The 25,705-nt window shown below is 43.2% G+C and overlaps 2 protein-coding genes across 11 annotated transcripts in view; one reads left to right on the top strand and one right to left on the bottom strand.

Moving 5' to 3' along the window:
* Positions 1–25,705, top strand: part of LOC110509517 (GTPase-activating Rap/Ran-GAP domain-like protein 3) — a 178,578-nt gene that overhangs the window by 149,299 nt on the left and 3,574 nt on the right. For 5 of the 9 annotated variants that reach the window (XM_021590424.2, XM_021590423.2, XM_021590426.2 and 2 more), the window contains 10 exons: positions 6,360–6,476; positions 7,139–7,305; positions 7,774–7,932; positions 8,156–8,222; positions 8,905–9,012; positions 9,670–9,788; positions 11,771–11,906; positions 17,935–17,994; positions 20,842–21,078; positions 25,009–25,129. In XM_021590424.2, the coding sequence (XP_021446099.2) occupies positions 6,360–6,476; positions 7,139–7,305; positions 7,774–7,932; positions 8,156–8,222; positions 8,905–9,012; positions 9,670–9,788; positions 11,771–11,906; positions 17,935–17,994; positions 20,842–21,078; positions 25,009–25,129 (1,291 nt within the window). Of the gene's footprint in view, positions 1–6,359; positions 6,477–7,138; positions 7,306–7,773; positions 7,933–8,155; positions 8,223–8,904; positions 9,013–9,669; positions 9,789–10,799; positions 11,907–12,066; positions 12,116–17,934; positions 17,995–20,841; positions 21,079–25,008; positions 25,130–25,705 lie in introns of those variants that run through there. The other 4 variants (XM_021590431.2, XM_021590428.2, XR_005040445.1 and 1 more) reach the window with 3 other exon arrangements.
* On the bottom strand, positions 13,888–16,623 carry LOC110509518. 2 transcript variants are annotated; one of them, XM_036967904.1, is made up of 2 exons: positions 14,356–16,623; positions 13,888–14,246 (listed from the first exon to the last, which is right to left on the bottom strand). In XM_036967904.1, the coding sequence occupies exon 1, from the start codon at positions 16,401–16,403 to the stop codon at positions 15,153–15,155; it is 1,251 nt and encodes a 416-aa protein (XP_036823799.1). In that variant the 5' UTR covers positions 16,404–16,623; the 3' UTR covers positions 13,888–14,246; positions 14,356–15,152. The 2 variants fall into 2 exon arrangements, with proteins under 2 accessions (XP_036823799.1, XP_021446108.2); XM_021590433.2 differs by having other exon boundaries at positions 13,888–14,236.

Genomic DNA, 25,705 nt, shown 5'->3' with positions numbered 1-25,705 from the left:
ATCTTTCTGACAGTTAAGATCTAAACCAGGCAAGACCAATTAGGGTTTCCAATCCCTCCAAAATAATGTGGTGATTGATTGTGTCAAAAGCAACATAAGGTCTAGGAGCACAAGGACAGATGCAGAGCCTTGGTTTGATGCGATTAAAAGGTCATTTACCACCTTCAAAAGTGTGGTGTCAGTACTAGGATGGGGTCTGACTTGTGCGTTTCGCATGCATTATTTGTCTTCAGGAAGGCAGTGAGTTGCTGCACAACAGCTTTAAAAAAAATTATATTGAGAAAAATGGAGGATTCGATATAAGCCAACTTTTTTTCAATTTTTTTTCGAGTGAAGGTTAGGCTTTTTCAGGAGAGGCTTTGTTACTTTATTTGGTACACATCCGGAGGATAGGGAGCAGTTACTATGGTCAACATAGGGCCAAGAACAGGAAGGAGAACTGGGGAATAGGGTCCAGTAGGCAGCTGGAAGGTTTAGAGGCCATGACTATAAAACTTGGCCACTTAAAGAAGATCAGTCTTTACGTGGCTAAAAGAAAATAAATATAACATATACTGTTTAAAGTTGTGTGGATAAAGGAATGGGGTGGTGAAATAATTTTCTGTCATGGACAAAGGAACTCAAAAGGTGTGATTTAATTAACAAACATTTTGATTTGAATGTGCAAATAGTCAGGAATTACTTTTTGAATATGAAAGTGGATTAAAAATAGATTAATCTATGTGGTCCAGATCAGGATGATACATACTTCTTCGAAAATATTTATACCAATTTATTGAACTTGCAGGCAACAAATGTTCAAATCATTTAGGTAGGAGACTGTAACATAAGTACCTCAATGGACCGTAAAGGAAGTCACTCTACAAACTATCATAACCGTGCCCTTAAGAAAATCACAAATATTTTGGACACATTAGAAATAGTGGATATTTGGAGACTAAAAACCCCAACCTAGTGAGATATACATGGAGGAGACTTAATCAAGCTAGTCGTCTTGAATCCTTGTCTCTTTCTCTCTTGCATCAAAGGATAAAATCGTTTTAATAGGAGACAGAATGCGATCGGATCATCATCTAATTGGCCTTCACATAACTCTCATAGAATTTTCACGTGGACGGGGATATTGGAAATTTGATCAAAGTTTACTGGAGGACAACTTATTTTTAACCAAGACAAAATAACTAAAATATTGTTTGGAATACCTTTAAATGTACCTTCAGGAGGTCATTTAATTCATTATTCATCAATAATTAAAAAGCAGTTTCTAGCTAAAGAGACAAGACTAACAAGGGAAATACATTAACTAATAGTACAGGTAGATAGCAATACAAATTTTACTACAGAGATACAAAATAAGTTAGAGGAAAAACAAAAAGAACTTGAACTTATTCAATGTAATCTATTACAAAAATAAAGCAAACTGGATGAAATATGGAGAAAAATGCACAATTATTCCTGAATCTCCGATATGCTATCAGATGTTCTCTTTTCTGTATCATCCTCTCCCACTGAATGAAGATTATGATAAGGAATTATTTCTAAATAAAAAATAAAAGGAACATTAACAAATGTACAGAAAGGTCAGTGTGAAGGCCAAATTACAGAGGATTAACTTCTTGAGGCTATTAAATCATTTTGGTCTGGAAAAACCCCAGGGCTTGATGGCATACCAGTAGAGGTATATCAAGCATTTTTGATAAACTAAAAGCTCCATTGTTAGATTGTTTTAACGACTCCTATAGAAATGGTAGTCTGTCAGGTACTCAGCAGGAAGGTCTGATTTCTCTATTATTAAAACAAGACCCAGATGGCAAATATAAAGATCCAGTCTATCTAAAAAAAAACTGGAGGCCTCTTACACTTCAATGTTCTCTAAGAAGCCAGGCCTGGTATTTATAGCTGATTTTGAAAAGGCATTTGATAAAGTAAGACTGGATTTTATTTATAAATGCCTGGATTTTTTCAATTACGTGATTCTCTAATAAAATGGGTAAAAATAATGTATAGCAACCCAGGTAAAATAGTAAATAACAGCTACTTCTCAGAGTTTTGAATTGTCAAGAGAAATTCATCAAGGGCGTATGCCGTCGTCATATCTATTCATTATGGCCATAGAAGTGCTAGCTATTAAAATCAGATCCAATAACAACATTAACAGATTAGAAATCCAAGGCTTAAAAACAAAGGTGTCCATCTATACCGATGACTCAAGTTTTATATTATGTCCACAAGCTAGATCCCTGCAATGTCTCATTGAAGATCTAGATCACTTTTCTGTACTCTGGACTAAAACCTCATTATGATACGTGTACAATATTATGTATTGCATCTTTAAAAAATACAACTTTTACATTACCCTGACATACTTAGTATTCATATCACAAAATATATGAATAAGCTCTCCACAATGAATTTCAATAGAAAATCCTGCAACCATGGAAATCCTGCAACCATGGAGAGGTCTATTTATGGAAAAATTGCCCTGATTAACTCCTTAGTCATATCTCGGTTTACTCACTTACTTATGGTGCTGCTTACTCCTGATTATTTGTTTTTCAAATCAAATGAGCAAAAAATATTTAGCTTTATCTGCTAAACCAGACAAAATAAAGCGTGCCTATCTATATAATGAAATGAATTGGCAGGGTTGAGATTATTAAATATAAAAGCACTAAACCTCTCTAAAAGCTTCACTTATTCAAAAGTTTTACTTGAACCCTAAATGCTTCTCAAGTAGATTACTAATAAAAGCTCATCCATTGTTTAAACATTTGTGCAGATTGCCATGTCTCAAGTAACACATTATACTTTTTTCGAAGTATGTCTCTTTTTCAAACAAGCATTGCAGATCTGGCTACAATTTCAATTTCATCCCCCTGAAAGAGAATAAATATTACAACAAATATTAAAGTCTAAATAAAACATAAAAAGTAACTTTGAGGGGCAGTGTTTTTACAGCTAATGCAGGTTTGCCTGAGGCTGATGCCGTGCAGGTGTTTGTACACATGCATATACACACACACTCTCATTCAAATACACGCATACACGGACACACACATGTAATAGTGCCAGACATGCACTCAAACATAGACAGTTGGCATTGCTGTTATGATTTTAGATGTCCTTTGTTTTTTTGTATTTTTTATATTGTTGTTTTCTTTTTTCTCTTTTGTTAATTTTCTTGGATGAGGTGTTCTTGGGGGTGGGGAATGGAATTAATTGTATTTTTTTATATTGGGGGGGACTGTGAGAGTGGTCTCGGATGGTTGAGGGATAGCTATTGGGGAACTGTGGGGGGATCTTGGAGGGTTTGGGTTCACGTTTTTTGGCCTGGTGGTAGATCGGTCAACATGCCCCCTTGAGCAGGGCATTGACCCTGGATGCTTCTGTGTGTCGCTCTGAATGGGAGTCTGTTGGATGACTGGTGTGGTGTAATATTTGAGCGGCTTCACTTCACTGCAAGTATATTGTATGTTTCGGGATATAAAAAAAAAATATATATATATATATACTGCTCAAAAAAATAAAGGGAACACTTAAACAACACAATGTAACTCCAAGTCAATCACACTTCTGTGAAATCAAACTGTCCACTTAGGAAGCAACACTGATTGACAATACATTTCACATGCTGTTGTGCAAATGGAATAGACAACAGGTGGAAATTATAGGCAATTAGAAAGACACCTCCAATAAAGGAGTGGTTCTGCAGGTGGTGACCACAGACCACTTCTCAGTTCCTATGCTTCCTGGCTGATGTTTTGGTCACTTTTGAATGCTGGCGGTGCTTTCACTCTAGTGGTAGCATGAGACGGAGTCTACAACCCACACAAGTGGCTCAGCTCATCCAGGATGGCACATCAATGCGAGATGTGGCAAGAAGGTTTGCTGTGTCTGTCAGCGTAGTGTCCAGAGCATGGAGGCGCTACCAGGAGACAGGCCAGTACATCAGGAGACGTGGAGGAGGCCATAGGAGGGCAACAACCTAGCAGCAGGACCGCTACCTCCGCCTTTGTACAAGGAGGAGCACTGCCAGAGCCCTGCAAAATGACCTCCAGCAGGCCACAAATGTGCATGTGTCTGCTCAAACTTTCAGAAACAGACTCCATGAGGGTGGTATGAGGGCCCAACGTCCACAGGTGGGGGTTGTGCTTACAGCCCAACACCGTGCAGGACGTTCGGCATTTGCCAGAGAACACCAAGATTGGCAAATTCGCCACTGGTGCCCTGTGCTCTTCACATATGAAAGCAGGTTCACACTGAGCACATGTGACACACGTGACAGTCTGGAGATGCCGTGGAGAACGTTCTGCTGCCTGCAACATCCTCCAGCATGACCGGTTTGGCGGTGGGTCAGTCATGGTGTGGGGTGGCATTTCTTTGGGGGGCCTCCATGTGCTCGCCAGAGGTAGCCTGACTGCCATTGGATACTGAGATGTGATCCTCAGACCCCCTGTGAGACCATATACTGGTGTGTTTGGCCCTGGGTTCCTCCTAATGCAAGACAATGCTAGACCTCATGTGGCTGGAGTGTGTCAGCAGTTCCTGCAAGACGAAGGCATTGATGCTATGGACTGACCCGCCCGTTCCCCAGACCTGAATCCAATTGAGCACATCATGTCTCGCTCCATCCACCAACGCCACGTTGCACCACAGACTGTCCAGGAGTTTGTGGATGCTTTAGTCCAGGTCTGGTAGGAGATCCCTCAGGAGACCATCCGCCACCTCATCAGGAGCATGCCCAGGGGTTGTAGGGAGGTCATACAGGCATGTGGAGGCCACACACACTACTGAGCCTCATTTTGACTTGTTTTAAGGACATTACATCAAAGTTGGATCAGCCTGTAGTTTGGTTTTCCACTTTAATTTTGAGTTTGACTCTAAATCCAGACCTCCATGGGTTGATAAATTTGATTTCCATTGATACTTTTTGTGTGATTTTGTTGTCAGCACATTCAACTATGTAAAGAAAAAAGTATTTAATAAGAATATTTCATTCATTCAGATCTAGGATGTGTTATTTTAGTGTTCCCTTTATTTTTCGGAGCAGTATATATATATATATATATAAATTGAGTGTCTCCATTGATCCTAGGTCCTGGCAGTTCTGTGCAGATTCAGGACAACTGAGCTTTGGAGAAATATGCATATTCAAAGAGGAGTCCATAATTTGCCTTCTAATGATCAAGATTTTTTTCTTTGAAGAAGTTCATGAATTCATCACTGCTGAAGTGAAGGCCATCCTCACTTGGGGAATGCTGCTTTTTAGTACGTTTTGTGACAGTATCAAAAATACATTTTCGATTGTTTTTATTCTCCTCAATCAGATTGGAAAAGTAGGATGATTGAGCAGCAGTGAGAGCTCTTTGATATTGCACGGTACTGTCTTTCCAAGCTAGTTGGACTTCCGTTATAATTTCTGAAAGCTTACTTCAGGGCTCAGGTATTTTCTGTGTACCAGGGAGCAATTTTTTGTGTCAAATGTGTTTTGTTTTTAGAGGTGCGACTGCAAGGTTAGGTTTAGATCCTAGGTGGTTAACTGATTTTTGTATTCCAACATCCTTGGGTAGGTGGAAGGAGTCTGGAAGGTTGTCCAAGAAGTTATAGCGCAGCTTTTGATAATCCTTGGTTAGGGTCTGAGCAGATTATTTGTGGCGATTGCAAATTTAATAATATGGTGGTCCGATAGTCCAGGATTATGAGAAAAAAACATTTAGATCCCCAATATTTCTTCCATGGGACAAAACAAGTTCCAGGGTATGATTGTGGCAATGCGTGGCAATGCGTAGGTTATTTTTTTTTTTTTTTTTTTATTTCACCTTTATTTAACCAGGTAGGCTAGTTGAGAACAAGTTCTCATTTGCAACTGCGACCTGGCCAAGATAAAACATAGCAGTGTGAACAGACAACACAGAGTTACACATGGAGTAAACAATTAACAAGTCAATAACACAATAGAAAAAAAAGGGGGAGTCTATATACAATGTGTGCAAAAGGCATGAGGAGGTAGGCGAATAATTACAATTTTGCAGATTAACATTGGAGTGATAAATGATCAAATGGTCATGTACAGGTAGAGATACTGGTGTGCAAAAGAGCAGAAAAGTAAATAAAATAAAAACAGTATGGGGATGGATGAGGTAGGTGAAAATGGGTGGGATATTTACCAATAGACTATATAACATAGTCTATTGGTAAATAGCCCACCCATTTTCAACATAACGTTGGACATAACCCACTAAGGCGATGTAGAGTAAAGTTTTTTGCCGTTGTTCTGTGGACTACTGTGGAATATTACTATAGAATCACAGATTTTTTTAAATATATAAATTGGTCTTTGAAGATGTGTTGTTTTCCAGGGAAGGATGCGCGTCTCTATGTGTTCAGACTAAGCATGCTCAAGAGAGGCCTGGAGGAGAGGCAGCTGGTTCGCACCAAGTGTGACAGCCGAGAAAACAAACTGGAGAAGACCAAAGGTACACACACACGCAGGCATACGCACACACACATATTTGTTTTACTATCCTTGTGGGGACCAAACAAATGATTCCCATTCAAAATCCTATTTTCCCTAACCCTAACCTTAACCCCTAACCCTAATTGTAACCCTAAACCTAACACCTAAGACTAAAATAGCCTTTTTCCTTGTGGAGTACTGGCAAAATGTCCCCACTTAAATTTTCCTTGTTTTAAAACTAAAATCACTCACACTCACACCCATTCCCAGGCAGTGTGCCAGTTCAGTGAGGTGTAGTAGAGTTGAGCGTCCGGCCCCGGGCGCTGTGGAACAGTCCCTGAGGAGATTGACAACCCCCCCTACTACACACTGTATGGCCTCTCCAATACAACCACAGTACATGGGTGTGTGTGGGATGTGGGCTTTGGAGGGGGAGGAACGGTAAGCATGAGTGTGTGTGTCTCAGAAAAGAGATTAGAGGAATAGAACCTGCTGCATTTCTATATGTAAGGACCAGACCAGATCCAATATGCCGCTCAGGTAGGGGAAGCACTTCTTAGACAATGAATGGGAAAGAGACAGAGAGGGAAAACTCTCTCTCTCGCTCACCCCTATCCCCCCCTTCTGTCTCCCCATCACCTTCCCCCTCTCTCCTTCACTCCCTTACTGCCCCTACCCCAGGGTGTCACCTGTACTCTATCAACACCCACCACGGGTCAGAGTTGAGGATCGTGGCAGCCATCAGAAACAAGCTCCTCCTCATCACCAGGAAACAGCCCCGCCCCAATGGCATGGGCACCCTCGCCGCCACAACCGACTCGCCCGTGGACCAGTTCCAATACATACGGGTAGGATCATTTTTACACACAAGCGGACACACACACACGGTTTACACAGAAACATACAGACTACACTTTCCACTATCGTGCACAGTAGTTCTTTACCATAACCATTTTGAATGACTGAATGAGTTCAACTTAACAATCAGTGTTTTAGAGTAAAATTTCATTGTGGAACAGGGAGGGTATGTCACCACAGCTAAACCTAATAAGGAATGGGGCTAGTGGATGAGGAGAGGCGCATAGCCAAAAATACATGCACGCTGACTGTGTGAGACCTGTGAGAGCCCCATCCTCGTGATCAGTCCCCCTCCGTTACAATTTAGTCATTCAGCAGACGCTTTTATCCAGAGTGCCTTGCTCAAGGGCACATCAACACATTTTTCACCTAGTCAGCTCAGGGAATTCAACTAGCAACCTTTTGGTTACTGGCTCAACGCTCTTAACCGCTAGGCTACCTGCCGCCCTGTCCTCTAGGAAATTTGTCTGTGTGAAACTCCGGTGGTGATGGCTTTGGTGGATGGTCCTACAGGGGAGAATGACAACATGATCTGTGTGGCCTACAAACACCAGTTTGACCTGATCAACGAGAGCACCGGGGACGCATACAGGCTACACCACGTAGACGCCAACCGAGTGAGACCTCCAACCAACATTGTTTATGTTGTTATTTACCTTCCATTTATCTTCAGTGTACCTGGTTGGTTAACTGAGAACAGAGCTCAACAATGGAAGAGTTACAGTTTAGGGGAGACGAGTTGAAGAATGATAATTGAATAGAATAAATTAAGTATGTATTTTCTTCATAATTGAATAAAATAAATTCAAGACAGTGTTCTTCTTTCCCATGTGCACACAGGTCAACTTTGTGGCAGCCATCGATGTGTACGAGGATGGGGAGGCTGGTCTTTTGTTGTGTTACAATTGTGAGTCTCTATTTATCCCTTATTTTACATCAAAGTATAAATATTTATCTGGGGTGTTTCTACATTTTAATATACACTGACTATACAAGACATTAAGAACACTCTTCATCACAGACCTGGTGAATCCTGGTGGAAGCTATGATCCATTATTGATGTCAATTGTTAAATACACTTCAATCAATGTAGATGAAAGGGAGGAGACAGGATAAAGAAGGACTTTTAAGCCTTGAGACATGGATTGTGTATGTGTGCCATTCAGAGTGTGAATGGGCAAGATAAAATATTTAAGTGCCTTTGAACAGGGTATGGTAGTAGGTGCCAGACGCATTGGTTTGGGTCAAGAACAGCAATGCTGCTAGGGGTTTCACGCTCAACAGTTTCCCATGTGTATCAAGAATGGTCTTTTCTTGATATGGTGCAACTCAATATTAGGAAGGTGTTCCTAATGTTTGGTATACTCCGTGTCTATTATCTCTTGTCGTCAACCCACAAATATCTGTTCGTATAAGCTTACTTTACAAATACGTATACAAATACAAATGATACCCCATTCCCTTTATAGTATCCTGTGGTCTCTGGTCAAAAGTAGTGCACCGTAAAGGGAATAGGGTGCCATTTCGGACATAGACATGGTTTAACGACTGAAATTACAGTAGATGTCTTATCTCTGTCTGCTGTACAGATATCTGCTCCTATAAGAAGGTGTGTCCGTTCAACGGCTCCACCCCCATGATCCAGTCCAACACGTCTGACTTCCACTTCAGCTGGAACCAGATGCCCAATGCCATCGGTGAGTGGTACTGGTAACCATAGCAACCAGCAGCCCCTCCCCACACCTCGCTCCCGCGGTCAGCCCAGCCTCCGGCCCTGGCCTAAGCCCTGTCACCATGGTAACATGCAGCGGGTGGCTACTGAGGCTAGGTCGTTGAGTGTGTTCGTCTGTGTCTGTGCTTCTGTGTGTTTGTTTCTGATGACTAATGAAAGCAGAGAATGGCCGACTAAAGAGACATTACTTTTTGATTTAAATAAATATGACATAAACTACAGTTTCTCTTCTACATGTTTGTGTGTGTATGTTTGTACTGGGATGCTGCCTTGACAAACCAATTGTCCCCTTGGGATTAATTAAGAAACTATTGTCTATTATCTATCACATATCCCAACCATTTATATCAACTTCATTTAGCCTGTTGTCTGTCTTCTGAATGTTGATGCTGTGCTTTTTATCATAATTACTTAATTGTCATGAACTCCGTGTTACCTTTGGTTGTCCGTTCTGCCTGTAACTTGACTTGTTCTTATGCTGCTGTGCAGAGCATATTATGAATGTAAATGCAGATTGGTTGTCCTGTCCATTGTAAAACCATAGCAGGAAGTTGTTTTTGTTGTTGTGTTGCAGTTTGTTCATCCTTTATCAACCAAATATCTGGAAGTTGTTGTGTTACAGTGTGTGCGTTCCCCTACATCCTGGCTTTTACCACTGACTCCATTGAGATCCGGCTGGTTGTCAACGGTAACCTGGTCTATACAGCTGTGGTACCAGAGCTGCAGCTGACTGCCTCGAGGGTGAGTCTGATTGACAGATGGAAGTGTCCAATCATGATAATGATTGTAATGAAAATGTGTGCACAATTGTGTATATTTTTTCATGTACACTCAGTGGCTAGTTTATTAGGTAGAACCATCTAGTACCACCCTTTTGCTTCCAGAACTGCCTGAATTATTTGGGGCATGGATTCTACAAGTCGGAAACGTTCCACAGGAATGTTGGTCAATGCTGACTCGACGGCATCACGTAGTTGCTGCAGATTGGACGGCAGTACACCAGCCTGTACACTCTTTGAAAAAAAGGTGCTAAGTAAAACCATACCATAGTTCTTTGGTTTGCCCCATAGAGGAACCCTTTTTGGTGCTGTTTGGTGCTGTGTAGCTGTGTAAGGGTTGAGGAAAAGATGAACGGAGCAAAGTACAGAGAGATCCTTGATGAAAACCTGCTACAAGAGCGCTCAGGACCTCAGACTGGGGCGAAGGTTCACCTTCCAACAGGACATTGACCCTAAGTACAGCCAAGACAATGCAGGAGTGGCTTCGGGACAAGTCTCTGAATGTCCTTGAGTGGCCCAGCCAGAGTCCGAACTGGAACCCGATCGAACATCTCTGGAGAGACATGAAAATAGCTGTGCAGCAACGCTCCCCATCCAACCTGACAGAGCTTGACAGGATCTGCAGAGAAGAATGAGAGAAACTCCCTGAATACAGGTGTGCCAAGCTTGTAGCGTAATACCCAAGAGGACTCGAGACTGTAATCGCTGCCATAGGTGTTTCAACAAAGAACTGAGTAAATGGTCTTAATACTTACGTAAATGTGATATTTCAGTTTTTTATTTTTAATACATTCTAAACCTATTTTTGCTTCGTCATTATGGGGTATTGTGTTTAGATTAATGAGGATAAAAAAAATATGTTTTAATCCATTTCAGAATAAGGCTGTAACGTAACATAATGTGGAAAAAGTCAAGGGTTCTGAATATGTTTTGGAACCTTTTATTCTAAGAGTGTACCGTTGACACCATGCAGGATGGGTCCATGCTGCTTATGCCAAAACTCTGCCATCAGCATGATGCAACAAGAACCGGGATTCATTGGACTAGGTGATGTTTTTCCACTCCTCAATTGTCCAGTGTTGGTGATCCCATGCGCACTGGAGCTGCTTTTTCTTGTTTTTAGCTGATAGGAGTGGAACGGAATGGTCATCTGCTGCAATAGCCCATCCTTGACATGGATCAACAAGTTGTGCGTTCCAAGATGCCATTCTGCACACCACTGTTGTACTGTGCCGTTATTTGTCTGTTTGTAGCCCGCCTGTTAGTTTGCACAATTCTTTCCATTCTCTTTCAATGAGCTTTTTTCACTTACAGGACTGCCGCTGACTGGATGTCTTTTGTTTGTCGCACCATTCTCGGTAAACCCCAGACACTGTCATGCTTATTGCCCAGGAAGGCAGAGTTTTCTGAGATTCTGAATCTGGCCTGCCTGGGACCGACGATCATATCACGCTCAAAGTTGTTAGCAATCAAACAAACAATAACTGGATGCCTGTCATCCTGCTTTATATAGCAAGCCACGGCCACCTGACTTTCTTTCTGTAGGAGCGATCGATTTTCGTGAACGGGGTGGTGTACTTAAATAAACTGTCAGGTGAGTATATATGCCTGTGTGCGCATCTGTTCATGAGCAAATTTGTTTTGCAAGCAGGGACAATAAACTGTATAAAAACAATCAAACACACACAACTCTTACACAGCAGAGGGATATACAGTGCACAGACTAGTGTACCATTTAGCAATATGAAATACAACATCATCATGTTGCGTTAGCAGGTGTTGGTTAGGGAAATAATGCCATCACCTCTCATACTTTCTCTTGATCTCCCTCATTTTTTCTCAATCTCTATTTCTCTCTGTCTACCTCTATTAATCTTTCCCCGTATCCACTTTTTCTCCCCCTCTCCATTTCATTCAATCCGACCCCATCCCATGCTCACGCAGTCGGACATCTACTTTGTGTCGTCCGCTCCGGTCAACTCGGCTTCCAACTGCAGCTCCCGGGACACCAGTTCCCAGAGTTCGCCACAGACGCCCACAGGCTACGAAATGCCTGTGTTCCCCTCACCGCTCGGAGACGGTAAGCCTCACATAGCAACCAAACACGTTATAGAATGACACAAAGTACAATTGGAAATGCATACTTTGTTGACTAAGAGTTTTTGACTATGTTTCATTTTTTTCCTTTGCTATTTATTTGTTATTTTTTGGTGGGGGGTGTTACGCACGCCTCTATGAAGAGGGAACGCAACACCCTGCTACAATTAAACTCTCCGTGAAGTGAAAAAGGTATGGACTGTAGGTGCGAGTAAGGATGACAACAGGCAGAATGTGGTACCGTTTACAAGGACTTTATTCCTTTACACGGTAATATGGGGAAAAGGGGCTAGACGGAACCAAAGCAAATCTCAAAGCCCCCCCCTCTCCTATCTTACCTGCCTAACCACTTTTACCTAATTTAGCACCACCTGGTGCCCTAACCAAAATACAGGGGGTGGTCCGCCCAGGTCTTACCTAGTGTGCCTAGACAGTGAATATACTACGGGTATATGTATGCCCGCGGGCCTCTTGCCTAAACACTCCCAAGGTGCCTTCCCCTTCCCCCCTGGGAACAAATGAAACAGAATATTAAACAATTTCACAAACAAACTAAGAAACAAAGGACATCAAATAAGCTCTACCTGAGCAACAAACTCACAGAACATACCAGCTCTCAGCAATGAACTCCCAGCAAAATCACTCAGTAATCCCTACCTCCAAAATCTCTCTATCACAAACAATCGCTCTGCAATGACCTCCCAGCAAATCTCTAGCAAAATCTCTCTCAGCAATCCCTACCTCCAAAATCTCTCTCTCCTGAACAGAACACTGGCTTTTATATAGCTTCAGAATGAATGTAACTGGAGACAGCTGTGTCTTGACGAGGGGGCGGGGTCAGCTCTCCAATTAGCCCTGGAGTCGACCAATCAGCTGCTTGAGGGATTTCAGGAAGCCATTTCCTGAAATAAAACACATGCATATACACAAACTACAACACATAAACTGGGGAACGTAACACGCCCACCACAAAAATTGCAAACCTAGTTTTGCAATAACAAAAGCCATCGCTTCCCCAGTTAGTAAACCCGTGATAGAGCGTCAGCAACCACATTCGCCGAGCCCTTCACATAAGCTATCTGTACATTATATCCTTGTACAATCAGAGCCCACCGCATAAGGCGGCGGTTCTGGTTGTACATTTGCTTCAAGAACACCAATGGATTATGGTCCGTGAAGACCATAACAGGCAAGGCACTGGAGCCCACATATACCTCAAAGAACTGTAAGGCAAGCAATAAAGCCAGCGTCTCTTGTTCAATTGTAGAGTATCTTGACTGACACGAGTTGAACTTACGGGAGAAGAAACTGACGGGCCGATCCACTCCGTCTTCATCTTCCTGTAAGAGAACCGCACCCACCCCCACTATACTAGCATCTACCTCCAACTTAAAAGGTTTGTCAAAGTTGGGGGCGGCAAGCACTGGGGCACTACAAAGTAGCGCTTTAGCGGACTCAAAAGCGTATTTACAGTCCTTGGACCACTTGAATGGTACCTTGGGACTAAGCAGAGATGAAAGGGGAGCTACTACCGTTGAGAAATTCTTACAGAAGGTACGATAGTACCCTACCATCCCCAGGAATCTGCGCAACTGGCGGCGAGTCGTGGGAGCAGGAAAAGTAACAATTGCTTCCACTTTGCTAGTTACTGGGCGCACTTGACCTCGTCCCACTTGTTTACCTAAGTAAGTCACTGTAGCTTTCCCAAACTCACACTTGGCCAAATTGAGGGTTAAAGATTCTCCAACCGCTGAAACACACTTTTCAAAGTGGAGAGATGATCAGACCAAGTAGACGAATGAATCACCACATCGTCAAGGTAAGCAGTACAATTTGGCAGATCTGCAAACACAATGTTAACTAGCCGCTGAAAAGTAGCAGGTGCATTACACATGCCAAAGGGCATCACAGTGTATTGTACGAAGTTATCTGGCGTAACAAAAGCCGATATGTCAGAAGCACCTGCCAATAACCTTTTAGCAAATCTAACTTACTAACGTAAGCAGCAGAGCCAATTCTATCAATACAGTCATCTAAGCGAGGTAGAGGAAAAGAATCAGACTTTGTAACTGCATTTACGCGACGATAGTCCGTACATAAGCGGGATGTACCGTCAGGCTTAGGAACAAGAATACATGGGGAACTCCAAGAGCTGTTACTGGGTTTTGCCATGTCATTCTGTAATAAATAAGCTACCTCACTTTTCATTACCTCCCTTTTCTTAGCATTAACCCGGTACGGATGCTGACGTATAGGAACAGCGTTCCCCACATCCACGTCATGTTCCAAGATGGATGTGCGACTTGGAATGTCCTGAAACACACTGAGAAAACTGTTTATCAATAGGATAAGATCCTTAGTTTGATCATTATCCAAATGTTCCATTTGAGAGGGTAACTTCTTCAGCATCTCTGAATTACATAGGCGTTCACCTTGCTGTAACGTATGGCGTAACTCCAACCCGTCCTCCTTATCCTCATCTAGGTCCCAGCCAGGCTTCAGCACCACCGCAGCCACACTGGAGACGGCGGGCTGGACCGGCTTACTTGAGGAGCTGTCGGGAGAATTACGCACATAATATGTTTTCAGCATGTTAACATGACACACACGGGAAGAACGCCTTCAATCTGGTGTCTTTATCACATAATTGGTGTCATTGAGTTTCTTTTCCACCAGATATGGTCCAGAAAAACGTGCTGACAGAGATGAGCCAGGGATTGGCAACAAAACTAAAACTTGATCCCCTGGTGCAAATGAACGGCCAACAGCCTTTTTGTCATAATGCAACTTCATGCGTTTTTGAGACGAGGAGAGAGACTTTTGGGCTAACGCACATGCGGCGTGCAGTCTCTCCCTCATCTTACTGACATATTCCAACACATTTTTAGGGGCGCTACTGGGTGTAGGAGATAAGATATGCTCCTTCAAAACTTTAAGCGGACCCCGTGGGGTGTGTCCAAACACAAGGTCAGCAGGGCTGAACCCTAAGGACTCTTGTATCGTTTCCCTTATAGCAAATAGGACAAAGGGCACCCCCTCATCCCAATCAGTACTGGTATCCATACAATACTTGCGTAGCATTGCCTTCAGCGTCTGATGCCAGCGTTCTAGAGCCCCTTGACTCTCTGGATGATACGGACTAGAGACCTGATGGGAAATACACAATGTCTTTAACACATTTGAAAACAGTTTAGACATGAAGTTGGATCCCTGATCAGTTTGGATTACTTTAGGGAGTCCAAATGTAGAGAAGAACTATAGTACGGAGAGGAATAGCCTCTGGGTATCGAGTAGCACTGCACATTATTGTTAGTAGGAACTGGTTACCTGACCTTGTTTTCGGCAATGGACCTACACAATCAATTATCACTCTTTCAAACGGTTCCCCCACCACAGGAATCGGGCAGAGTGGCGCTCGTGGAACTTGATTCACTTTCCCAGTGAGTTGACATATGTGACATGTTTTACAAAATTGGACCACGTCAGACTTCAAACCTGGCCAGAAGAAATGATGAAGGACCCGGTTATAAGTCTTTGTGATCCCCAAGTGTCCAGACCACGCCTGGTCATGGGCGAGTGACAGCACCTGTTGTCGGAACGGTGTAGGAACAACCACTTGACACACTTCACTCCAGTCATTAATGGTGTCATGAGATGCCCATTTACGCATCAAAACTCCTGCTTCCATAAAGTAGGCGGTCTCTCTAGTTTTAGCTTCCTCAATGGAAATTACCGAAGCAAAACACTTGCGAAGACTGGTGTCTTCTTTTTGACATTCAATCACCTTCTCAGGGGTGACAGACAAAAGAATGTCATGTAATTGGGGCACAATTTCGTTTTCCCCTGCCTTAGTTTTTAGGGGGGTAAAAACTGTCGGCATTGCAGAAGGCATACCCTGTGCATTGTCTTCTACCTTAACATTCTCAAAAATGGAACTTGCCAAATCCACCACATCTCCTAGCTTGCGAGATTGTGCCCTCGTTAACACACAAGCAGGAAAAACATGTGGAAATGCTTGAACCAATTTCTCATCTGTAGTTCTGATTTCTGGATTGTCTACTACCTCTAACACAGGAATGACATTACCACCAGCAATATCATTCCCTAGTAGCAATGTGACTCCTTTTACTGGCAGTGTAGACACTACACCAACACGGAAACGTCCTGATACCAAGTCTGACACTAAGTGGACCCAGTGTAATGGTACAGGTACGGTTTTTGTCTCTATCCCCTGTAATATAACATGTGAGCCACAATATGTTTCAGGAGACCAGGGTAAAGCATCAGTAATGATTACTGACTGCGCCGCCCCAGTGTCTCGTAGGATTTGGATAGGCTTTTGATCAGCTTGTTCTCCTGTTAAGGAAACATAACCGGCAGAGATAAACGGAGCATAGACAGGATCCGGTTTCTCAAATGCTGAATCAACAACTCGATCCAATGGACGAGCCAAAGACTTGACTAAACCCAAACTTTTCATTTTTGGGGACGGTGACTGGGACTGTTTCGGTTTATTTTTCAAAACTGGGCAGTCCGCAATCACGTGACCCTTTTGGTGACAGTAAAAACATTCACGGATTTCATTAAAAGGCTTAGGGTTGTCAGAAGAAAAGCGACCTGAACGAGGCACTGATGACGTAATCGTCCGGCCTTCAAAACGTGGTGCACCAAAGACAGTCTTGTGTGTCAAAGCGTACTCATCTGCCAACACTGCTGCTTGGGCCAATGTCGCCACTTTCTGTTAATTGAAATGAACGTAACAGGGGGGCAGAGTATGATTTATAACATAAACAACCTTATAAAAAAAAAAACTTGCCTGGCCCAAAGAGAACTAAATCAACCCACACACTGTGAAACCCTTGCAAGGGTAATTTATTTACTGAATCTTGAACATTCCCAGTGAAATGTGATATCATTCACACAAACACATACTGTATGAACACACACACACACACACACACACACACACACACACACACACACACACACACACACACACACACACACACACAGTGGGAGAGAACAGCAGCCAATGTGCATGAACCTGTGACCCTACCCACCCAGCCACCAGCAGTCACCCAGTCTCTGTGACCCCAACTAAAACTCACAAGATGAAGACAGGGTTTCCCCTCAAGGACAGAGGGATCTCAATATCACCTTCTCTTTTTTGCTCGCTCGCTCTCCTCTCTCTTTCTCTCTCCCTTCCTCCTGTCCTTCCACTCCTTCTACACTACCCATCCCCCTCCTAAACCCCCATCCACCCTTCCACTGTCTTTCCATTGAAGGTACTCCTCTCTCAATCCTTTTAAATTTATATTGCTGTCGTCTGCAATGGAACATATTTATGATGCACTGTGTGTCCAGGAGGGACAGTTTTTAATGATACACAAGGATGTAATTTATTGTGATTACAGAGAGGGGGAGAGAGAGGGATAGAGAGGTGACGACAGCTTTGCGTTTATTACAGAATGTATTTTATCTCTAAGGACGAGACGTGCAGTAATCATCAGACATAGATGCTAAATCTAATGACCACTGATGTCCATAGACTCATAAGTGGGGTGGAAACACACAGTCCTTCAAATGGGTACGAACACAGGCACGCGCACACACACACACATTCACGTTAGTCCGAGTGTGTCTTTTCGGGTCACCTCACCTCTATTCCTCTGGGAACTGCAGTAGCTAGTATGCATGCGCACCCTCATACGAACATGCACACTCATACTAATACTACAGAGTGCTGATGTATTATTTTGGGCAGAGAGTTTGGCATTGGACCTGTACTGGGCTTTAGGGTGAAGGGTCACATTTGGGAGAGGTGTCGGGTACGATGATACCATTTTTGTCAACTCTAGTCTTGGACCACAGCTACAACCAATCACATCCCTGTGACAGTGATTGTTTCAGCTCTGGAGGTGGTGGTGGTGCTACTACTAAATGTGTGTGTTCTGTCATACCGGTTTGAGTGTGTGTGTGTTACATAACCTTCTTCTTCATCCCTGGTTCAGATTCTATACGGATCCCCTATGGTACCAAGCTTTCCCTGTACATGTCTAAGGATGCCGAAGGTACTTCAAGTAGTCTTCCACTACTTCTCGGGTTTGTCCCAAATGGCAGCTTTTTCCCTTATAGACTGCACTTTTTTCTCCCAAAGCCTTGTGGGCCTTCGTCAAAAGTGGTGCGCGATAAAGGGAAAAGGGTGCCATTTGGGATGCATCCCTCCCTCTTCAGTTTTTGCATCTAGCTGCACATGCTACCCTACTAACATGCATGGAAAAAACTACTTTTTAGATTTTTTTATATATATGAAGTGGCATGTTTTATTGACCCTCAGTTGAATGTTAAGTGAACATTATTTGTCTTCCCCATCCCCCTTGCTCTCTTGTCATTCTGAGGAGAGAGATTGTAAGAATGAGTGAGTCAGTTTAAAAGAAAAACATTTAATGGAGATGAAGAGAGTATGAGAGGGATGCAGATTCAGAAAGGTATGCGTGTGAGAGGTGAGAATGAGCGAGGGAGACTGAAGAGAGAGAGAGAGAGAGGGGGAATGAAAGAGAGAGAGAGGAGAGAAGACACGTCTACCGTAGCATGATTTACAGATTTCACTGTCTCCATGGAAACTTTTGTCAAAGCCCCCTCTCCCATCCAGAGTCGTGGGCCAAATAGAGGTGCCACAATCTGGGGGGTGGAAGGATGAGGGGAGGGGAGGGAAGATGGGGCGCTGACAAAAAATACCATCCTTTAATCAACCGCCTATGCCTGTGTAACAGTACTCTTCTTGCGTTGTGTACAATCAGTCATCGACACGGAACTCCAACATGTAGCATGTAGCTTTATTCTGATAAGAACGACACAAAATTGCACGTCATGCAATGCACGTCTCACCATCCAACTCTGCACTCACGCACGCTGGTTTGGTGCTTGTTCACTGGGCTAGTTACCAAAATAATACAATTACAATATACAATATATCTTTAACAATGTACCTGATAAGAACGACACAAAATTGCACGTCATGCAATGCACGTCTCACCATCCAACTCTGCACTCACGCACTGTACAAAATATATGAACCCCCCCCCCACCAGACACAGTAAGTTGCTAGCTAGTACTGGCGGGAATTCTCTACAACAAAATGCACAACAAATATTCTCCAAAAACCGCTGCATCTTATGTGTGATGTTCGAATAACATTTACAAACAATTTGATATAAATTGTACATTTAAATCATCACTTGAGAGTATAAAAATCACTTTTGATGTACAGTGCTTTGCAACCAACAACTAACCGCTGGTTTGGTGCTTGTTCACTGGGACGATTCTAACTGGAACATCCCCCCTCGTAAGCAAGCTACGCAAACCAGCCAATAAGATGCCATGTTGAGTAGGTGAAGGCAAGACAAACTCAAACCAAAAACCCATTGGCTTAACAATAAAGTGGCAAGGGGAATCACCAATATAACCCTGTTACACCTGCCGTTTCTGCTCTATGGGGACAGGTGATTTTTCATTGGTGGAGAATTTACTCAGTTTGAGATCACATTTGTTGACATCAGGTAAGACGTGAATAGAGGATGCTGAGACTGTGTTGATTGGACTGTCAAACTACATTCTGGTAGTATTCGACCAATCCTGAACCATGTTAAATCATGGAACCATACCCAATTCTGATCGGACGGTTAGAAGCATAACAATTCAAATATTCAATATTGTCAGTACAACATTTGATTTAAATCTAAATCTTCGTTATTTACCCTAGCGCAGAAACAAATGTGGGATATATAGATCCATGTGATTATGGTCGCATGCTTGTTTTGATATAATTATTTTACATCTATTTAGTTTATTATTAACATTTCCGTGTGTCTGGTATTGTTCCTGGAGAGAAGTGCTGGTAAAACGTTGACAGTGAGTGAGTCGGTGAACCTGTAATAATAATATAAGTGACCCCATCTCCCAGAATGCTGCTTTCTTCACTTCTGACCCTGTGACATTTCAGAACGGCAGTCTGTTTGGTGCAGTGCAGCCTCCCATTGATTCAGACAGTCACATAGCTGCCTGTGTGTGCTAGTATTGCCATCCTGTCCTGCTCAAGAGGAACGCTACACTAGAATATGACCCTTCACTTCCACCTGGTGGTTACATTTGTCAATGCAAAACAATACAGCTGGGTCATGTCCATTAGGGCTAAACGTAACAAAACATGTTGCAACGGAAATCAAATAACTATAGTTCTTGTTGGCCAAATCCAAGCTGTCCATCCTGGATTCAGTCTGTAAATTTGGTGCCTAATGAACCCATCCCTGTTGTATCTCTGACTAGATTACAGCAGACTAGAGGCGGAATGCAGTGCTGTTATGAAGATGTTAAGCATTCAATTAATTTGACTTAAACAGTTTCATTATTTATTCCAAATGATGAATAAATAATATATAGCTGTAAATGGCTGTAATTTAGTGGTCATATTATATTACAAGAGTGTTGATATGGCGACACACTGTGCCACTGAATATAGTGTTATTAATCCGTTTAGATACAGGAGGCTTAATTTTGACATGATCATGTTTTTCATGTTCACGTGTTCTTCTAATGTGTGTGTGCATGTGCGTGGTAAACTAACCAGTCTAAGCATGTCTCATGTCTCATTCATTGCCTGAAGTTGCCTGGTGTTTAAATGATGTGTCTCTCTCTTACTGCAATACCTCACTCTGTATCTCTCCATCCATCCTCACCCTCCCTGTGCCTCTTGCTTCTTGTCTCCCCCTCTCTCTGTTCCTCTTATTTGATCACTGCCACCTGTTCTTCCTCTACCTTTCTCTCTATCGCCCCTGTCTCGCTCTCTCCCCCATTCTTTTCTTGTTCTCCATTTCATGCCACCTCTTCCCCCCCCTATCTTACCCGTCTCCCTCTCCCAGGTGAGGCACAGTGTAAGCATATCTTCAAGATCCCCCTGAGTAACCTGGTGGGCCGCAGCATCGAGAGGCCCCTTAAGTCCCCGCTGGTCAACAAGGTGGTGACGGGCTTGACAGCACAGGTCCCTAGCATGTGTGTGGCCCCCGCGGGGCCCCTGTTGCAGGGGGCTTCACACACCCTGTCACTGTCCCGCATGGAGATCAAAGAGATTGCCAGCCGCACCCGCAAAGAGCTGCTAGGTGAGACACCAAGACTGGAATATACATACACACCTCTGACTACATTCACACACCTGACAGGGCATTCAGAAAGTTTAGTGGACTGAATAATATGAGTCACCCCCTCTTTCCCATCAGTGTTCATGGTCATTTAGCTATTTGATAAACTTGTTATCTAATACACCTACAGGTGACAATGAGATATACAGTTTACGCTGAGTGTAAAAAACATTAAGGACACCTTCCTAATATTTGCCCACAGAACAGCCTGAATTAGTCAGCGCATGGACTCTACAAGGTGCTTGAAGCATTCCTCAGGGATGCTGGCACATGTTGACTCCAATGCTTCCCACAGTTGTGTCAAGTTAGCTGGATGTCCTTTAGGTGGTGGAACATTCTGAATACACACGGGAAACTGTTGAGCGGTGCACCTGCTACCATACCCTGCTCAAAGGCACTTAAATATTTTGTCTTGCCCATTCACCCTCTGAACTGAACACATACACAATCCATGTCTCAATTGTCTCAAGGCTTTAAAAGCCTTCTTTAACCTGTCTCCTCCCCTTCATCTACAGTGATTTAAGTGGATTTAACAGGTGACATCAATAAGGAATCAAATCAAAGTTTATTTGTCATGTGCACCAAATACAACAGTGAAATGCTTACTTACCAACCAACAGTGCAATTTTTAAGTAAAACATAGGTATTAGGTGAACAATAGATGATAAGTAATGAAATAGAAAAAAACAGTAAAAAGACAGTGAATAATAACAGTAGCGAGGCTATATACAGGCACCGGTTAGTCGGGCTAATTGAGGTAGTATGTACATGTAGATATGGTTGAAGTGACTATGAATATATGATAAACAGAGAGTAGCAGTAGCGTAAAAGAGGGGTGGGCTAGTGGTGGGTGGCGGGACATAATGCAGATAGTCCAGCTAGCCTATGTGCTGGGGCAACGGTTAGTCGGGCTAATTGAGGTAGTATGTACATGAATGTATAATTAAAGTGACTATGCATATATTATAAACAGAGAGTAGAAGCAGCGTAAAATAGAGGTTTGGGGGGGACAGTGCAAATCATCTGGGTAGCCATTTGATTACCTGTTCCAAGACTTGGTGCTCCTGTACCGCTTGCCATGCGGTAGTAGAGAGAACAGTCTATGACTGGTGTGGGTGGAGTCTTTGACAATTTTTTGGGCCTTCCTCTGACACGGCCTGGTATAGAGGTCTTGGATGGCAGGCAGCTTAGCCCCAGTGATGTACTGGACCGTACGCACTTCCCTCTGTAGTGCCTTGCGGTCAGAGGTCGAGCAGTTGCCATACCAGGCAGTGTTGCAGCTGTAGAACCTTTTGAGAATCTGAGGACCCATGTCAAATCTTTTTAGTTTCCTGAGGGGGAATATAATTTGTTGTGCCCTCTTTACGACTGTCTTGGTGTGTTTGGACCATTCTAGTTTGTTGGTTATTGTGCACACCAAGGAACTTGAAGCTCTCAACCTGCTCCATTAAAGCCCCGTCGATGAGAATGGGGGCGTGTTTCGTCCTCCTTTTCCTGTAGTCCACAATCATCTCCTAAGTCTTGTTTACATTGAGGGATAGGTTATTATTAGGGCACCACCTGGCCAGGTCTCTGACCTCCTCCCTATAGGCTGTCTCGTCGTTGTCGGTGATCAGGCCTACCACTGTTGTGTCGTCTTGCAAAATTAATGATGTTGTTGTAGTCGTAACTGGCCACGCAGTCGTGGGTGAACAGGGAGTACAGGAGGGGTCTTTGCACGCACCCCTGAGGGGCTCCAGTGTTGAGGATGAGCATGGCATATGTGTTGCTACCTACCCTCACCACCTGGGGGTGGCCCGTCAGGAAGTCCAGGATCCAGTTGCAGAGGGAGGTGTTTCATCCTAGAAACCTTAGCTTAGTGATGAGCTTTGAGGGTACTATGGTGTTGAACGGTGAGCAGTAGTCAATGAATAGCATTCTCATGTAGGTGTTCCTTTTGTCCAGTTGGAAAAGGGCAATGTGGAGTGCAATAGAGATTGCATCATCTATGGTTCTGTTTGGGCGATATGCAAATTGGAGTGGGTCTAGGGTTTCTGGAAAAATTGTGTTGATGTGAGCCATTACCAGTCTTTCAAAGCACTTCATGGCTACGGACGTGAGTGCTACGGCTCTGTAGTCATTTAGGCAGGTTGCTTTGTTGTTGTTGGGCAGAGGGACTACGGTGGTCTGCTTGAAACATGTTGGTATTACATACTCAATCACAGACATGTTGAAAATGTCAGTGAAGATACCTGCCAGTTGGTCAGCACATGCCCGGAGCATGCCCTGGTAATACATCTGGCCCCGCGGCCTTGTGAATGTTGATCTGTTTAAAGGTCTTACTCACGTCGGCTATGGAGAGCGTGGTCACACAGTTGTCCGGAACAGCTGATGCTCTCATGCATGCCTCAGTGTTGCCTGCCTCGAAGCGAGCATAGAAGTGATTTAGCTCATCTGGTAGGCTTGTGTCACTGGGCAGCTCGCGGCTGTGCTTCCCTTTGTAGTCTGTAATAGTTTGCAAGCCCTGCCACATAAGACGAGCGTCGGAGCCGATGTAGTACAATTCAATCTTAGCCCTGTATTGGTGCTTTGCCTGTTTGATGGTTCGTCAGAGGGCATAGCAGGATTTCTTATAAGCTTCCGGGTTAGAGTCCCGTACTTTGAAAGAAGCAGCTCTACCCTTTAGCTCAGTGCGAATGTTGCTTGTAATCCATGGCTTCTGGTTGGGGTATGTACGTACAGTTACTGTAGGGACAATGTCCTCGATGCACTTATTGATCAAGCGAGTGACTGATGTGGTGTATTCCTCAATGCAATCGGAAGAATCCTGGGAACATGTTCCAGTCTGTGATAGCAAATCAGTCCTGTAGTTTAGCATCTACTTCTTCTGACCACTTTTTTATAAACTGAGTCACTGGTGCTTTCTGCTTAAATTTTTTGCTTGTAAGCAGGAATCAGGAAGATGGAATTGTGGTCAGATTTAGCAAATGGAGGGAGAGCTTTGTACGCGTCTCTGTGTGTGGAGTACAGTTGATCTAGAATGTTTTTTCCATCTGGTTGCGCGTTTAACATGTTGATGGAAATTTGGTAGAACTGATTTAAGTTTCCCTGCATTAAAGTATCCGACCGCTAGGAGCGCTGCCTCTGGGTGAGTGTTTTCCTGTTTGCTTATTTCCTTATCCAGCTGACTGAGTGCAGTCTTAGTGCCAGCGTCCGTCTGTGGTAGTAAATAAACAGACACGAAAAGTATAGATGAGAACTCTTAGTGTGGTCTACAGTTTATCATAAGATACTCTACTTCAGGTGAGCAAAATCTAGAGACTTCCTTAGATTTCGTGCACCAGCTGCTGTTTACAAATATGCACAGACTGCACCCCTCGTCTTACCGGAATGTGCTGTTCTATGTAGCCGGTGCAGCGTATATCTTGCTAGCTGAATATCCATGTCATCATTCAGCCATGATTCCGTGAAACATAAGATGGTACAGTTTTTGATGTCATAGCTTTTACCTGGATTCACCTGTTCAGTCATGGAAAGTTAATGTTTTGTACACTCATTGTATTTAGTATATGTTTCCCTCGCGGGAATTAAACCTTCAACCCTGGTGTTGCCAGCACCATAACCTGTTCTATAACCCACTGGAACCATCTTAGCATTGGAACCACAGTGATTGCAATGCTATATACTCCTTCGAAGTGGTTTAGTGAATGTCTGTGTTATGGTCGGTTCTTTTTTTATGGTGGGTTAACTGCCTGTTCAGGGGCAGAACGACAAATTTGTACCTTGTCAGCTCGGGGATTTGAACTTGCAACCTTTCGGTTACTAGTCTAACACTCTAACCACTAGGCAGGCTTTTACTGAGCAGTTCTGGTTATGTTCCTTACTGAATGGTGTTCTGTGTCTCATGCTCAGGCCTAACCGAGGAGCCGGGCGGTAAGTCCGACAGCAGCACTGTCAAACAGAGGAAGATGAGCAAGAAGACCACTGAGGAAGAGCCAAAGGCACGAGCACTGACCTCCACTGGCAGTGACAGGTGAGTGACCCAAAGCTAATTGGAGTCAGGAGTCTGCTAACCCGGAGTCCAATCAATGAGACGAGATTGGAAATATTGGTTACAGCTGCACTGCCCTATAAAAAAAACACTCACAAAATGCGAGTTCGCTATTCACAAGAAGCTTTTCCTGATGTGGCCCATGCCTCGATTTAAGAATTGTTGACTTCCATAAACCTGGAAAAGGTTACAAAAATATGTCTTAAAGCCAGTCCACAGTAAGACAAATTGTCTATAAATGGAGAAAGTTCAGCACTGTTGCTACTCTGCCTAGGAGTGGCCATCCTGCATGTTTAATCATGCTGTTTAATCATCTTCTTGATATGCCACACCAGTCTGGTGGTTGGATTAACTCAGCAAAGGAGAATTGCTCAATAAGAGGTATGTAAAAGAAATGTGTGCACAAAATTTGAGAAATAAGCTTTGTGTGCATATGGAACATTTCTGGGATCTTTTATTTCAGCTCATGAAACATAGGACCAACACTTTACATGTTGCGTTTTTTTTGTTCAGTGTATATATTTTTTAAAGGCATATTTGCTAAAAAGCACTCATAAC

The sequence above is a fragment of the Oncorhynchus mykiss genome, chromosome Y (assembly GCF_013265735.2).
Source record: "Oncorhynchus mykiss isolate Arlee chromosome Y, USDA_OmykA_1.1, whole genome shotgun sequence".
In the NCBI taxonomy this organism is placed as follows: domain Eukaryota; kingdom Metazoa; phylum Chordata; class Actinopteri; order Salmoniformes; family Salmonidae; genus Oncorhynchus; species Oncorhynchus mykiss.
Note: the sequence above shows the minus strand (reverse complement) of the source record. Positions and strands in the feature narration are given on the sequence as shown.

Coding starts and splice junctions, on each gene's coding strand:
- LOC110509518 (XM_036967904.1), bottom strand. CDS start 16,403: ATGAAAAGTTTGGGTTTAGTCAAGTCTTTGGCTCGTCCATTGGATCGA.